Source organism: Cannabis sativa, chromosome X, assembly GCF_029168945.1.
Source record: "Cannabis sativa cultivar Pink pepper isolate KNU-18-1 chromosome X, ASM2916894v1, whole genome shotgun sequence".
NCBI classification, from domain to species: domain Eukaryota; kingdom Viridiplantae; phylum Streptophyta; class Magnoliopsida; order Rosales; family Cannabaceae; genus Cannabis; species Cannabis sativa.
The window spans coordinates 12864009-12881743 of NC_083610.1; the positions used below are offsets into that span (position 1 = coordinate 12864009).

General features: G+C 31.1%; 1 protein-coding gene across 5 annotated transcripts; it reads right to left on the reverse strand.

Annotated features, from left to right (window-relative positions):
* Positions 1–641: 641 nt before the first annotated feature.
* Positions 642–6786, reverse strand: LOC133031738 (long chain acyl-CoA synthetase 1-like). 5 transcript variants are annotated; one of them, XM_061105345.1, is made up of 20 exons: positions 6628–6786; positions 5542–5724; positions 5394–5457; positions 5192–5281; positions 5043–5099; positions 4898–4946; positions 4738–4814; positions 4596–4635; positions 3830–3924; positions 3291–3458; positions 3077–3187; positions 2887–2974; positions 2734–2800; positions 2577–2652; positions 2367–2484; positions 1810–2055; positions 1582–1721; positions 1256–1438; positions 997–1116; positions 642–890 (listed from the first exon to the last, which is right to left on the reverse strand). In XM_061105345.1, the coding sequence occupies exons 2-20, from the start codon at positions 5688–5690 to the stop codon at positions 846–848; spliced, it is 1983 nt and encodes a 660-aa protein (XP_060961328.1). In that variant the 5' UTR covers positions 5691–5724; positions 6628–6786; the 3' UTR covers positions 642–845. The 5 variants fall into 5 exon arrangements, with proteins under 5 accessions (XP_060961328.1, XP_060961330.1, XP_060961332.1 ...); XM_061105347.1 differs by lacking the exon at positions 6628–6786 and adding an exon at positions 6242–6377; XM_061105349.1 differs by lacking the exon at positions 6628–6786 and adding an exon at positions 6136–6247.
* Between the last annotated feature and the right edge of the window lie 10949 nt (positions 6787–17735).

Here is a 17735-nt window from a genome sequence, read left to right on the forward strand (position 1 = left end):
GAGGGTGTGTGGTGAAAAGAAAAGGGTTTGCTCTCATAGGTTCTCTTCTACCAATTTGGTGTTTTTCCATATTGAAGGTTTTGGTGTCTTAACAACAATGGAGAATAGCAATATGGGAGGTATGTGTTTTACATTTGTGATGTTCTAAATAAAGTATTGATTTTGGTTTTAATGATTATGAACAATGATGTTTAATGTATATTTGGATAGTTCATAATCTATGTGAAGATTTTAACAATATCACCTCATCTTTATGTATGTTTTCATTTCATTATTATTATTCTGAAAAAGGGCACTTGTAATAAAGTTACCTAAATTGAAATTAAAGGATAATAATAGTTATGAAGAAGTAAGATAGCGAATTGTACAGGGTGTTCATTTAGCTTTAGCCCATGTGAAAAAAAGTATATAAAAAATTGTAGTGGTTCGTTATGTTTCTTATTAATTTTTTTAAAAATGAAAATAATATGGTTTATTAGTTAAAACTTAAGAGGTGATCAAAGCTTGTAATGGACGTCGGACTAAAAAAAAAAGCTTGTTAAGGACTTATTTTAGGATGGTGTTGGCAAATTCAAGGCCTAGCTAAAAGAAAATTGTACAGATTATGAACTTGTTACTTTTCCAAGACGCCCAACAGAAAATAAGAAGAAAGGAAAGGCATTGTTTTAATTAAAAGTAAAGAGCATTTTCAATAGAATTCACGCTATTACATAGAATAGATAGAAAAAAAAAAAAAGCATAGCAGGAATTATTGTAATAACACCTCTAAAGATCAAATGAAGGGATTTGAATGTTTGTTTTTTTGCTACATTGTATTCCTTTCTTCATCACCAACTTTCAATTATTCATTTGCGACCACCCACTTTATTGTATAGCTCATCAATTTGAACCTGTCAAAATTTTGACATTGTTGAGATGCTTTTCTTCACAAATACACATATGTAGACATAAATGTACATTATATTAAACAGACCAAGTAAGAGCATTTAGATTTACCTCATAACATTTGAGAAGCTGGTTTCTTTTCTTTTTCAATGTTGCTGTCACCAAGTCTCTTTCCATGTCAAAAGGCTGAGGTTCTAGAATGACGCCTTTGATAATTTCAAACCCTCTTAGCTGTTTCAATGATGTTTAAAAAAAGAATATTTAACTTAGAGCTTGTACAAATAGTGATATGTAACTTAGAGCTTCAAAACATGGGAATAATGACTTGAGATGATACAGTTATGATATTGAAGCTCTCTGAAGATGGTACCTTGTTTCTCTCAGCTGTTGACTTTAGCTCTGAAAGCACATAACTGGTCAGCTGATCAAGCTGACACAGCTCAGAAAATGAACCCATATGACCCTTTTCATATGCCCATTTTTTGGTGTTTTCTTCATTGGGTATAACTACTGCAACTAAAGATGATTTGAAGCTGTTCCCATATATCCAAATCTTATAACCAGTTGAAAAAAAAAAAAGAAGTAATACCAGTTTAGTATAGACAAAAATAAGTACAGTTAGAACGAGAGAGAGAGAGAGAGAGAGAGAGAGAGAGAGAGAGAGAGAGAGAAAGAGAGAGAGAGCCTTGTACTTACATCTTCAACAATTGGAGTGATACCATAAACATTCTCCAAGTACTCAAGAGCAACATACTCTCCCTGAGACAGTTTTATAAGATTCTTTTTTCTATCAATTATCTTAACAGCTCCATTTGGAAGCATTTCCCCTATGTCCCCTGAAAATGCCAGTGGCAGTTAACCATTTAAAGTTTGTTTACAACTGAAGTTTCTTAAAAGAGACTAGGAAAAAAAAACTTCTCCCACCTGTATGGAACCAACCATCTATAATTGCTTCTCTTGTTAACTCAGGCTTTTTGTGGTACTCAACAAAAACAGATTTCCCTCTAAGACATATCTCACCGCGAGCAGGATTTCCAAGTGGATTGTAACCCATTTCAGGAACCTCCTCTAGGCGCATCTCATTGTAGACTGACACTGGTCCAACAGAACCTACTAGGCTCATTTCATCAGGATAGGATATAGTTGTTGGTCCACAAGTTTCGGTTAACCCTGCATCATTTACGAAAATGCATTGGCTGGTTTCAATGTCCAAACATAACTATAATAAAGCTGTGGAATTAGGCTGACTTTAATGACATGTTAAGTACTCAAAACAAAATCTTGATGTCTTGTACTTTTTGTATACTTTTACCATAAAAGCAGTTGTCTTTACAGTAGCATTGGACAACAATGCATTGTTTCATTGTCTAGACATAGCTACAATAAAGCCGTGGGAAATATAATAATTTGAATATAAGGCATGGATTGAATTTGATGACATGTTATGTGCTCAAAACAAAATATTGATGCTTAATACTTACCGTATCCTTGGACAACGAAGGCACAGCTGGTAACGCGCAAGAATTCTTCTATCTCAGAACTCAAAGGAGCTGCTCCAGATATTATAAGGCGGACGCGACCACCTAGTCTAGCTTTTATCTAAAAGACCATAGAAAGAAAGCTAAGAAGACAACAATGAGAAGCATTCTAAGTATTCTTATAAACATTTTATAGAGAAAGAGAAGGACAACCTTTCTGAAGGCTAAAAGATCTGCTAAAGGTGAAGCGTATTTGTTTTTGTATCCCCAATTCATCCAAGCAAGTTTGCTTTAAAGCAATGAAAGAGTGTGTAAGTATCAAAGTAGTTAGCATAAGAATTAAACAGATAAGAATTTTTGAACTACTTACTACTTATAAAGAAGATCAAAAATCACTCTCCTTCTTGGATTGAGCTGCTCTACTCCTTTCTTTATACCTGGAAATCAAAGAGGCTTGGCTAGGTCAGTATGATGGTTCAACTATATAGCTGTTGAAAACTGATGATTAGAGATATTTGCTTGCCTTCATACACTCTTTCAAAAACTCTTGGTACTCCAGCAAAAAGTGTTGGCTTTAGTTCCATTAAATCTTCCCCCAATGCGTTAAGATCCTATAAATAAAAGAATTAACATGATTATGGTAAGTGAAAATGAGACTAGAAATGGATTGCAAACAAAATGTGGCATAATTAGCAATAGCTACAATATCATACCCCATGGTAATAGCCAACAGAAGCACCTTTATGGAAGAAGTATTCCTCGATCAAACGGTCAAGGATATGAGCTAGAGGCAGAAATGATAAGTAGGTATCATCTCCTGTCATCTACTCACAAATCACAAAATGAGAGTATCAGGAAAAATTGATAAGAGGTTGGTAAGATGGTGTATGAAGAATTTACCACAAGAAGTTCAATTATGCTACTTACCTTGTCTTCAAATTGTTCCAAGAAGAGGTCAATCCCTCTGACAGAAAAGGCAATGGTTTCATGTGTTAACACAACACCTTTTGGGTCTCCACTGGTACCACTGGTATACATAATTGTGCTAACATTATGGATCTGTGGTGGAATAATCTCTGTTGGGTTTTCTTTTCCCTGATGAACAATAAACAAACTTTATGATCAATTCAGCAGAAAAAAAAAATGACATCATTGTGAATCTGCGGATGTTCTATGCCAAGTAGTATTAGTTGACATTTGTCAGCCCATATACTATGGTGACCATCTAGAATGTGTTCCAACTCTCTTCTAAATACACATTTGTTACATTCATCACAGTATAACAATAACTCTAGACTAGTTCAAAATGATTGGATAGGTGGTTTTCTCCCACAAATGTTTGAGGTTTGAGTCTCTACTGAATTCTTACATAGAAACTACTATTTTACAGTCACCTAGCACAATAATCACTTCATAAAGGGACATTTTCAAGGGTTACGTGAGCAACCTAGTTTTAAAAAACTAACCATATCAAGGAATTCTTTCCATGACAGTGGTTTTATCCCAATCTGAGTTGCTTTTTCCTTCTCCTCTTCAGTCAATGAAGTGAAGCAAACCAAAGCTGCAACAAGAACAACCAACCTCAGTATCACACATTATTAGTAGTTTTAGTAAACATAAAATATAGAACAATTTGCGGCGAAACCCCTTATGTTTTAATTTTTATATACTAAACCCTCTTATCTTATTTTTTAGTGGCAAAACCCCCTTATGTTTTAATTTTTATACACTTAACCCCCTTATTTTTTTTTTAGTGGCAAAACTCGCTTATGTTTTAGTTTTTATACACTTAACCCCCCTTTATTTTATTTTTTTTTGTGGTGGTAAAACCTCCTTATGTTTATTTTTCTTTGCAAATTTGACACGCTAATTATATATTAACGTTAAATATCAACTGGATGACCACTGTATACACCTGTGTATATGTAACAGTAAAATCTCAAAATTGATACAGAAGTAATCTAGTTAGTACTTAACGGTAATATCGAATTAAAATTTTAAATTTGCAAAGAAAAGTAAACTTAAGGGACTTTTGCACCAAAATAAAAGATAAGGGGGTTAAGTGTATAAAAATTAAAACATAAGAGGGTTTTGCCAAAAAAAAAAATAAGAGGATTAAGTGTATTAAAATTAAAACATAAGGAGGTAAAATAAGAAAGTTAAGTGTATAAAATTTAAAACATAAGGGAGTTTCGCCGCAAATTACTCTAAAATATACCCTGCAAATCTCACTTTTAAGCCGGTCAGATGATCTACAATCAGGAGTCAGTAGCTGCCAAAGAGAATTATAGCATCAAATTAGAACCAATAATATCGGGAATATGATACAACAAGTGGTCTTTCACTTTATTATCTCAAAGCTTTTGATTCTCACTTCTTTAACTTTCTTATCTTGGATGAAAACATAATCGACCTCAGCATGATCTATAATAAAATTTACAGCTCCTGGCCCTGCATCAGAAAAAAATATTACAAGGTTAAATCAAATTGGTGAAGCTGAAGTTTCTGCTAATTTTAGGATTGAGAGATTTTACCAAGGGTGTCATAGAGAGGCACACAGACCAAACTGTGAGCATTGCAAGCCTAAAAAAACGTATAGCAAATGATTACATGACTACAAAAGTTTTTTGGTTAAAAAAAAAAAGAACTATATGTGGCGTTGTGTTTCAGCAAATAAACCTCCATTGCCACAATCCATTCAGGGCAATTTGATCCATAAATCCCAATACGAGAGCCCTGTCACAGTCACAAAATCACAATGAAAAATTAGAAGAAAAGGCATAGGAAGAAGAAGAAGAAGACTTTGTACTCATATGTTTAGGCCTTACAGGCTCAGCACCAGAAGCACGTAATGCAGAACCGATTTGAAGAACTTCCTCATGAACTTCCTTGTATGTTTTCCAATTATAAGGCCCCCACTACACACACACACACACCAAAACATGTAAAATCACTTGAAATTACAATCACTAAACATAACATCAATCTTATATGTTATGATATGCTATGTTATGTTATGTAATGCTTAACCTTTCCATCAACAAGTTTTCGCCATCCGAGCATACGATTATCAGGATATCTCTCAACGGATTTGCTGCAAGCCAAGAACATCTTATCAAGTTTTCATGTCATTAATATGAATAAATAGAATTAACAAGATTCTAGTTATAACAAGTACCTGAAAATATCCCAAGCTGTACTTAATTCAGGATCAGCTGGAGGAAAGTTATTCTTGGAAAGCAAGTTTCTGTACACTGGACCAACTGAAGGCTTCCCATCCTTACCTTCCTTTCCTTCTTCAACTTGAATTGAAAATTGCTTCAGCATCTTCTCTCTCTCAAACCTGGAAAATTAATAGTCTCTGGACACACAGAAAAGGGACTTTAATAACTAAGAGAAAATGTGTATCTATATATGTGTGTGTGCAAAGAAGTCAAGGTTTTGAGTGAACAGAAGAAATTCATAGTCAAAGCCAAGGAAAAAAAAGACAGAGTCATGAATGATCGATACTGACCACCATGTGTGTGTGTGAAGTAGTTAAAATTTAGGAAAAGAGCCCAAATGGTACATGTATATGTGGTACATATATATATATGTGACATCAAAACAAGACTACATACCAAATCTTCCTTTAAATACATCAGAAGATTGAACAGCGTAGCATGATTACCCAGGAAAAAAAAAGGAAGAAATGTAAAACACATGTTAGCTGCACACACATGTAATTTTTTATTTTTATTTTTCATTATATTTATTACATAAACATATATACCATGTTGGGCTAAGTATGAGGAAGCTAAAGATTGTGAATGACTCAACCATCCACAAAAATAGATGAAACCCAGTTTAAGAGATTATATTTTTATGCTAAAACTTACTTAGTTACGGCAAAATAGCAGTTTGAGCTGCGCCTTTTCACATTCAGTTATGTCATATGTTTAGAAAAAAAAAAAAAAAAAAACAGTGCTCGTTTTGATATTTTATATATATTAGTGAGTGAGAGATTCTTTTTAAATATATTATATTTGCTTAATTTTGACCAAAATGTTATTATTATATTTTTTTAAAAAAAAATAAAGAAACCCCAAAGACAACAGCCCTGTATATGTTATTAAGTCAAATAAGGCACATATACATTGGATATCTTAAATATGAAAATTTGAAACATTAATTATATGATATGAACATGTACACACATACACGCACTTCCATATATATATATATATATAAAGATATATAATAGAACTATTATACTATTACTTACAGTGATGATGAAGTGAGAGATTGGAAGAAGATGATGCAGTGTAGTGTTTGGAAGATATATGATGATTAATAGTACAAGAGATGGAGAGATATAGCTAGCATGGTGTGGTAAATGAGTTAGTTGTAACCTCCTTATTTATTAATCTCATTTATGGCATTTTTTTATGCTAACTTCTATGAAATGCATTAATATTAATCCAAAACGATGATGGAAAAGACAAAGTCACTTCTTACACATTTTTTTTTATTTATTTTCATTTTCATTTCGTGACTTTATTTATTTTGACTATTTTAGCCAAAAAAAAAAAACACTTTATTTATTTTGAATAGAGACAAAAAAAAACATACAAGGCCACAAATGTACTTTTTTCTCTACTTGCATAATTAAGATTCCCTACGATGATAGGCACGAAAAGGCATTGGTGTGAGAAAATATTTCTTATAATTAGTTATTGGGGTGGGAATTTGGGATCGCATTTTTTTTATTATTTAAACGTTACTACTTTATATATTATAATGTATAATTTTGAATTCGAATTCAAAATTTTCAACACATACTTTTTTACAATTATTTGAGCTAATTTTAAGTTGTTAAGATTGCATTACGATTTATGTACCTTAAATTGTATTTATTAGATGTTTTAATAAAAAAAATTAGACGCTTTAACTAAAAAAAACTTATTATTTAGGTGGCGTTTGGTAACACTTTTTTAATCAGTTTTCTGTTTTTAAAAGTAGAAAAGTAAAAATATTTTTCAAAAACATGTTCTATAAAACTGTTTTTACTTTTTAGTTTTATAATTAGAAATCAAAATTTTAAAAACAAAAAAAAAAATCACTTTCAATATTTTTTTAAACAGTTTTTTTTTTCTTAATCAATCTTTTGATTACGACCAGACCCGGACCCAAATTCCCTCCCCACGGCCTTGGTGCTGAACCCGACTTCTGACTTGAACCCGAATCCGACCCTAGACCTAGACCCGACTTAAATAAAATCAAAAAATAAAAATAAAAACGAACTTTATAGAACACACTTTTGTTTTCTATTTTTAAAATTGAAAAACAAAAGTGGTTACAGAACACATTTTTGTTTTTCAAAAATAAATTTTTTAAAAATAAAAATTTTACTTTCATTTTGTAATTAAAAAATTAAAAAACATAAGTGTTGTCAAACGGCAATTTAACCACATAGAGAGAGTAATTCTTCTAAAGAAAAGATGTATAAAATTTTCTCAGATTTTTCTTAAAATGTTTATTTATTTCTTTTTCAATTTGAGCCATTTTCTTTTCTTTGTCGAACAAATATATTGTTATAAATAGGATGAAGAAATAAGTAGCATTACGTAAAAAAAAAATAGCATTACTATAAGATATTTAATTTTTTTTAAATATAATATAATACTATTAGTATAATTTAAGAGATAGTCACATATTTTAATTTAAATTTAATGTACAAATTTGATATGTATAACATATAATTTCTCATACATATAAGGACAGACACGTGTAAATTTGGTGCATTCCATATTTTCTGTTTAAACATTACTATCAAGCACTAACTACTTAACACGTGGCAACCTATAAATAATGAAGAGTTTTATATAATTTTGAGAGTAAATTGCGGTATAAATATCTAATATTTTAGATTTTATACACTTAAATACCTAATATTTATTTTTAGAAGCAAAAATAGCTAATGTTACAATTTTCTTACACCGATACTACCACTTTCGTTAACTCATAAATATGGACACGTGAAGGGTTCAGATTCAGTACATTTATTTTTATTTTATTTTAAAACTTAATATTCTTAATATCAGAAACTAAATGCTACTTGTTTAAAAAAAATGTGTTCTCATTAACAATTTTCACATGATATTGACATTTCAATTCGATAATCATGTTCTATATACTACACTGGTTCACTCAGCTATGGTAATTTAGTATTGCATCTCTCTTCTTTTTTAAAAAAAACAAGTAATATTTAGTTTTTTATATCAAGAATATTAAATTTTAAAATAAAATAAATAAATGTAATGTATTTGAGCCCTCCACGTGTCTATATTTATGAGTTAATAACAGAAGTGGTAGTAACGGTGTAAGAGAATTGTAACATTATGTATTTTTGCCACCAAAAATAAACATTAAGTATTTAAGTGTATAAAATCGTAAACATTAAGTATTTATGCCACAATTTACCCTAATTTTTATTAAAATATAATATAAAAGATATAAATTACACTAATAAAAATATTACATTCATTCTACTCGTAGGTTCATATTTTACTTAGATTCGGTTTCTTCATTCAACTGATTATTATTAATTAAAAATTATATCATAAATGGTTTTAAGGAATAAACTATTATTCAGTATTCACCTCTTTAAAGAAATTTTTTTTTATATATAATGCAGGTAGTTATATTTTTTTCAAACCAAACCGCATATATAATTTTTATCTTTTTTTAAGTTACAACCGCACCACGACATCTTAAAATTACAAAATTATACTGTAATAATATAGTGTAACGCAGTGCAATTTAAGCGATGTACACTATCATTATTATTAAATATTATAATAAAAATTTTAAAAGCAATCTAATTAAGTTTTAACAATACAAAAAAAAAATATATTATCAAAATTTTAACATATATTCTATTTATCAAGTCCTTATATTGAATTGTCTCTAGAAAATAATATAATATACACATATATTGCAAATATATGAAAAAATAAAATAAAAATCATATTACTTTTTATTATATAATATGGTGCCGTTTGAACTATAATTATTAAATTTAAAACCGCAAACCGCACTACACTTCGCGTTTTGGCAAAATCGCACTACAAAAGATTTTAAACTACATTTTTTATGGAGTGTGGTGTGGCTTAAGCGATTTGTGCGGTGTAGGTGTTTTGATGAACACCCATTAAATATGGTGTATATGTAAATTTTACCTCATTTTTATAGAAGTAAACTCTAGGACCATATCTGAGAAATGTATAAAATATTGTGTTATATTTGATAAAAAAAAAACTGTGACATATTTAGATTATTGTGCTGCATAATTGCAAAAATGTAAATTTAATGTTTAATTAATATTTTTATTAAAAATATAAAAACTAATGATTTTGTTATTATTTTATTATAGAAAATAAAATATATATAAATACATTATAATTTAATGTTATAACTACATATACTAATAAAATAATATAAATAACAAAAAAGTAAATAAAAAATAACATATTTATTAGGCTAATTAATAATTTTTCCCCCTAAACTTTGACATGTACTAAATCGTACTCCCTAAACTTTTTTGGCTGTTAAAAATTTCCCCCGAACTATTGAGATTTTTAAATTTAAGGACTTTTGTCTAATTTTAGTAAAAAATTCTACATGGATGAAAGTTCAAGGGGCGTGATTTACTACATATCAAAGTTTGAGGGGCATGATTTGGTAGATATCAAAGTCTGCGAAGCATGGTTTAGTACATAAACAATAACTGAAAACAGTAAAATTGAATGAAATTATTAAATGCTACAGCAGGGAGTGCAGCACCTGCTGCGAATTCAGAAAAACTGAGTCATGTCAAGCTTTGGCATCTCAGATTAGGGCATGTTAGTCAAAGAGGACTTGAGGAGTTGAATAAACAAGGTCTGTTCAAGGAGAAATTGAAAGAAGAACTTGAGTTTTGTGATGAATGTGTATTAGGAAAAGCCTGCAGACTGAAGTTTCCTAAGGTTGAGCACAACACCACTGAAAGGCTTGCCTATGTGCACTCAGACCTTTGGGGACCCTCTAGAATTCAAACCAAAGGAGGAGCTCATTATTTCATAAGCATGGTTGATGATTTCAGTAGAGTAGTTTGGATACATCTATTGAAAAGCAAGGATGAGGCAATGCCTACTTTTGACACTTGGAAAAGGCTGCTGGAAAATCAAACAGGAAGCAAACTCAAGGTATTGAGGACAGATAATGGCCTTGAGTTTCGCTCAAATGAGTTTAATGAATTGTGTAACAAGTTGGGGATCCAAAGACATAGAATAGTGATCAAAACACCTCAGCAAAATGGAGTTGCTGAGAGAATGAACAGAACTCTGCTTGAAAGGGTAAGATGCATGTTACTGAGTGCTGGAATGGATGTCATTTTGGGGAGAAGCCATCAAGACTGCATGCTATCTAATCAATAGATCTCCCTCAGAACCTAACAACTTTAAAACTCCTCAAGAAATGTTGACAGGTAAAGCTCCTAACCTAGATCATTTAAGAGTCTATATATGGTTGTACTGCCTTTATGCATATTAAGCAGGACAAACTCCAACCTAGAGCATTAAGATGCATGTTTGTGGGATACCCTGAAGGGGTTAAAGGTTACACGTTATGGTGTCTAGAACCTGGATTTAAGAAATGCATGATTAGTAGGGATGTAGTGTTCAAGGAAGATGAAATGGGCCTCAAGTCAGTAAGCAACTCTAAGAATTGTGAGACTACATCAGATAAGAATGTACAGTTTGAGGTGGAGCCTCAATCTGCACCAACACCTGCAATCCAAAGTGAAATTGAGACAACAAGAGGTGATGAAAGAGGAAGCCAGTATTATCTAAGTGAGTATCTGTTAGCAAGAGACAGAGAAAGAAGACAAACCAAAGCCCCTGGCAGATTTGGATATGCTGAGTTCATTGCCTTTGCACTTATGGTTGTTGAAGAGATAGATAGTTCAGAACCATTAAGCTTCTTAGAAGCCATGAGGAGTAAAGATGTTGCAGCTTGGCTGCAAGCAGTTCATGAAGTGATGCATTCACTTAGAGAGAACAAAACCTGGGTAGTTGTAAAGAAACCAGAAGGGTACAAACCAGTTGGGTGCAAATGGTTATTAAAGCATAAAGAAGGATCAGAAAATGAACCTCCAAGGTTCAAGGCAAGGTTGGTAGCAAAAGGGTTTACTCAAAAGGAGGGTGGGGACTACACATAGATTTTCTCACCAGTTGTCAAACAAGCTTCAATAAGAGCAATGGTGGCAAAGGCTGCAAGTATGGGTCTAGAAATTGAACAAATGGATGTGAGAATAGGTTTCTTGCATGGAGAATTAGAAGAAGAAATCTATATGCAACAACCTGAGGGGTTTGAAAATGGTAATCCTGATGATGTTTGCCTACTCAAGAAATCTCTATATGGCCTCAAACAAGCACCTAGGCAATGGAATTTAAGGTTTGACACCTACATGCAGAGCATTAGATATATCAAAAGTAAGTATGACTCTTGTGTATACTTCAATAATCAAACATATCTACTGCTCTATGTTGATGACATACTGATTTTCAGTAAGTCAAAATCAGAAATTGGTAAACTCAAAAGAAAACTCAGTGAGGAGTTTGAAATGAAGGACCTAGGCAAGGCTAAGAGAATTCTAGGCATAGACATTAAGAGACCCCCAATAGGAGTGATTGTTCTGTCTCAAGCCTCCTATCTACAAAAGGTTCTTTCCAAATTTGGTATGTCTAAGAGTAAACCAGTAGCTACACCAATTGCACAGTATTTCAAACTATCTGCTGCACAATCACCCAAAACAGATGTTGAAAGAGAAAAAATGAGTAAGATTCCTTATGCTAGTTGTGTAGGGAGTCATGTACTCTGTGGTTTGTTCAAGACCAGATTTAGCTCATGCCATGAGCATGGTAAGCAGGTATATCTCAGATCTTGGTTCAGATTATTGGGAAGCACTTAAATGGACCATGAGATACCTGCAAGGTACACTGAATACATGAATTGTATTCTGTAAAGACAGTCAGTTTCAAGAAGAAATAATTGGCTATGTTGACTCAGATTTTGCAGCTAACCTAGACACTAGAAGAAGCAAAACTGGATTTGTATTCACTGCTCTATGAGGCTGCATCAATTGGAAGTCTAATCTACGAAAAGTTTTTGCTCTATCTTCAACAGAAGCTAAATATATGGTTGCAACTGAGGCCATTAAAGAAGCTATATGGTTAAGAGGTTTAACAGAAGAACTAGGCTTCAAATCTGAGGACATTACAGTCTATTGTGACAATCAAAGTGCTTTGCACCTCATGAAAAATCTAATGTTTCATGAGAGGTCAAAGCACATTGATATCAAACTTCACTTTATTAGAGACATTGTGTCATCTAAACAGGTTCAAGTTAAGAAGATAAGCACTCATGACAACCCAACTGATATCTTCACTAAGAGTGTCACAAGAAATAAGTTCCTACATTGCTTGAACCTACTCAACATCAGAAGTTCATAAGCTTCATCTCTGTCATTAGCTCTTTGGAACAAACCAGGTGGATTTGTTGTATGATTTGTCCCAATAAGCTAATGCCACTTCATCATTCTAACCTACTCTTGGCATTGGTTAGCTAGTTAAGTTAGTTATCTAACTTGACACCTAAGAAAATCTAATGACTTGTTAAAACCAATGTCTATAAAAGGAAGCACCAAGACTTCATTCAAAGGGGTCCAATCCAAGCCACTCTCACCTAGAATTCTTTCTCTCTAATTTCTGTTCAAGATTTGTGAGTGTTTAGGAGGGTTGTAAATGTAGAATTGCTCATCGTTAGAGGTGTCTTCTACTATGTGAGGTTTGCTTTGTAATGTGTTCAACACTTAGACTCAATTGAGTACTTTGCTCGGATTGTAAAAGTGCTTGATGTTGGAATAAAGTTCCATTTAATTCAAAGCTAAGTCTATTTAATCTTTCATTGTTTGATTCTATTTTGTGTACTGGTTTGGAGTTGTTTTTGATTACTTATTATGTTAATGGTTGTTCTTGTTGTTTTGGCACTATTTTTGGCCAACAATTAAGGGTGATTTTCACCACAATATACAAAAATATTTTTATTGTGGAAAAATACCATAATAAATATAAGAGTAATTTGCGGCATAAATACCTAAATTTTATGCCGAGTAATAGATAAATACCTAAGTCATATTTTTGGCGGTAAAAATACCTTCCGTTACACTTTTGGAACTTCCGTAGGTACCTCTCCGTTAACTGCCAAATCAGTACCTACGTGGCAGCCCCTGATAGGTCCATATCATTTAATTTTTATTTTTTTTCTAACAATTTTTAAAAATTAAAAAAAATTATTTAAAAATTAAAAAAAAAATAATTAATTAAAAAATAAACATATATTTTAAAAAAATCAAATTTTTTTAACGTAAAAAATAATTTTATAATTTTAAGAAAATCATAATTTTATAATTTTTTTTATAACAAAAAATTATAATTTTAAAAAATCATTAAATTCTAAAAAAAATAAAATGAAACCCTATAATTATGCATCCTCACCCTTTCTCTCTCCTTCAATTTCTTCTTCCTCTCTCTCTTCAATCGCAAGAACCACGTCCAGATTTGATTGGGCCATCTTTGACTATTGTCAAAGAAAATGAAGCTCACCATGAGCTTGAGAGATCCTTAGAACCCCTGACCCTGCCAATCTCCCTTCTCTTCGTCGACATCAAAGGTGGACAGAAACAACACCAGCACAGTTGGACATCTCTCTTCATCTACGCATCATGACCTTCATTGTCTTTTGGTATTTATCTTCTCATTTTCTTAGGTACAAATCTGACTAAGATCTGAATGCTATTTTGAACCCAAAAAATTTCTCTGGGTGTTTGTTCTTAGGTTTCTGGGTTGGAGTCCGGTAAGGGAGGAAGAGATGAGTTTTTGTTCTTCATTTTTTTTCTTACTTTCATGTTGGAAAGAGTTAGGGAAGATGATTGAAGATGAATTTCATAGAGTTTTGCTTAGAAATTTTCTAGGTTCAAAAAAGGATTCAAATTGCCAATGATTTTTTTTTCTTCATTTTGTTGAGATAATGGATGAAAAACAAAAGAGTAATTTGCGATCCTGGTGGTGGGAATCTCGTCCATAGGTTGTGGTAGAATGCCTCATCGGGGTCGGGTAGAGGTGCGCCGGAGATGAAACCTGTGAGAAGAGAGAGGAGTAAGCGATAGGTTGAAGATGAAGAAGGAAGAAGACGAAAAGATAGATAGAGAGAGAGAGTAAACGGAAAAAAAAAGATTTTTTTATTTTTTATAATTTAAAATTAATTTTTAAAATATTAAATGATTATTTAAAATAAAAATAAAATAAATCTATCTGGACCAATCACAACGTGCCATGTAAGTACTCACCTGGTACTTAACGTTCAGGTACTTACGGAAATTCCAAGACCCTAACAGAAGGTATTTTTACCGCCAAAAATACGATTTAGGTATTTATCTGCTACTCGGCATAAAACTTAGGTATTTATGCCACAAATTACTCTAAATATAATTTGTACTTATAATGATATCCATAAGTAGGTAGTTGAGTTTAAAGAAGTTAGGATCCTCATATCTAACATTGTCCTCAACTCACAACACAAATGAAACTAATGCCACCTTGAATGGTGGTCCATATAAAACATGTCATCAAGTTTTGGTGTAGTTAATTTAATGTGCCACAAGAACCAACAACAACAACACATTTTCCTCAATGCATGAACAGTCGATTCTATTGGTCCAAGCCAATTGCCTCCACACACTATTAAATCAATGCATTTCAATTTTCATCCAACTCTGTCCTTTTTCACTGCGGTACGTAGCTGTCTCCTAATTAAGGTAAAGCTAATTCATAATTATTTCTAGTATTCTAATGATTAGTAGATATATGCTGCCACTAAGCAACATTAGCTCTTAAAATTAAAGACACAGAGCATATAGCTAGGTTCATTCCTTTTTTTTAGAGGTTGGTTGCTCATTCAGTCATTTGATGTAGCTGCAGATCCACATTAACGTCAGTGGGCCTCATTTCTGATCAACTTAGCCACAAGAGATGACATAATTGGGAACTCTGTAAATCAAAACCAGCTGGTTTCTCTCATTTAGTATGACACTCAACTACCTGCAGAGTAGAAATTATGAAATATATAAATACTATTAATATTTAATAGGTATTACAAATGCTTATTATCTAAAAAATTTGAATTTTCATATATAATAAAAAAACCTCATTTTTATATTATATGGGCTAATGTTATTCTGTCGAGAAAGATAAAAAAATTGAATTTGGCTTAGATATTTTTTATATATTTAAATTAAGAATAAATTTTATATAATAAGCATAACTAAAAATTAAATTAACAAGTTAAATAAATATACATTTATATTGGAGTGTATAAGTGTTTTAATCATCAAAAATAATCCTAATCAATTTTATTAACATTTTTTTTTACAGTAAAGATAAAAAGTCAATTTTTTCGTTGTATTACAACTATGTCCCAAACTATATAAAAAGAACAAATAAATATTATTTATTAGTATATATATATTAAGGGGATTTATGTAATCCCTCACTTTTGATTTGAAGTGTGAGATCCCTCACATAAGACAAATTTTATTTACTATAATTTCAGGTTAATTTTTTACTTTTGACAGTTTATAACAAGTTTGGTGACTGTTTTCAATAGTTATATTGAGAAATAAATTATTTTTATATTGATTTATTTTTTTGTTTTTAAATGACATTTAATTTTGAGGGATAAAATTGCCAATTTCGTTTTTTCTATTGTTTGGAGAATTGTATGGATAACAAGGAGAAATGTATCTTGAAAGAAGAAATTTGTATTATTGAATTGTGTGAGTTCCAGAATATTTAATCAAACTAGAGTGATTACTCCAAAATTTCTATTGCAAATATATATTTATATATATAAATAAATATATTTTGCTGGAATATATATGATTTTGTCCCGTTATTATACTTTCACGGATTGTAATTCGTGATGTACGACAGCCGTCAGATGAGGTAGTTATTTGATCTGACAGCTTAGGGGTAATTAGGGTTAAAAAGTAGAAACGTACCCTGACACTCATTTAATGTACCTTGAGACCCATTTAATGTACCACGGAATACATTCCGTGAAAGTACATCACGGGACAAAATCATATCCCATATTTTGCTAACAAGAAAAACAAAATTATATCTAATATTATGGATATATTGAAGCAACAATATATATCTCATAATTGAAGAGACTAAAAAATTTAATTTTTAATTGATAATTGGATTAGTTTAGTTGGATATTTATTTTTCTCGAACCTAGTATTCTATTTAAAAAAATCTCAAAATTAAACCAGACCAATTAAATGCTCAAATAAAACTAAATCAACTTAAAAACAAATTGGTTTAGTTTGAAACCATATTTGTAGTTCGTAATTGCTCTTATGTTTTAAGTAATTATTCTTTTTCTTACTAATTTTTTTTTTATAAAATTTTTAATACATAAATATTAGCAATAAAAATATATCTTCAAAATAATATTAAGCCAATATCAATATATAGCTTAAAATTGTTCCCAGATATCAATATTTTATAAATAAAAAATATTAAGCAATGAAAAAAATATATGGAAATATTGGTACTAGAACTTCATGGATATATCAGAGGTATTTTCAATATCAACATAAATTTAAGAAAATTTATAAATATCCTAAATATTTGTCTAACAATATGAAAAATATTGATATAACACGCAAGTGCACGTATTATTTTTACAAATAACTCGAATAAAGTGTGATTGTTTCCACGATATTTGTAGCTAAGTACCAATTAATTAAATTCTTATTTCTATTTGGCAATCAAAAATTAGATTTTAAACTAACAAAGAAATAACAAAAATTGAAAAATGAAAGCAATAAACAAGATTTGAAAAAAGATAACGGTACAAGAGAACTAAGATAATACGTTGTGAATAAAATGGTCAGGAACTATAATAAACAGTTGCTAATACGTTTTACTAATGCACGTCACTCGCTGCGAGAAATTTTGATTCAGATTGTTGATGTAGTTTGGATCTCGATAAAAGTATTGTATATAAGAAAGATTATATATAACAGGACCAACATGCAATTAGCCTGTCTTTACTATAAGGACCAGCTTAAATTAGCCTAAATTCTCAGAAATCATGAACTCTTGTTCATGTTATTAGATTTTTTGATTCACTTGCTAAAATCCTTCAGAGACAAGATTCATAACTTTTATTTTGGGAGTCTAATAATGTAGATGGCTAGGAACTTGATTTGTTCCCTTTAAGTGT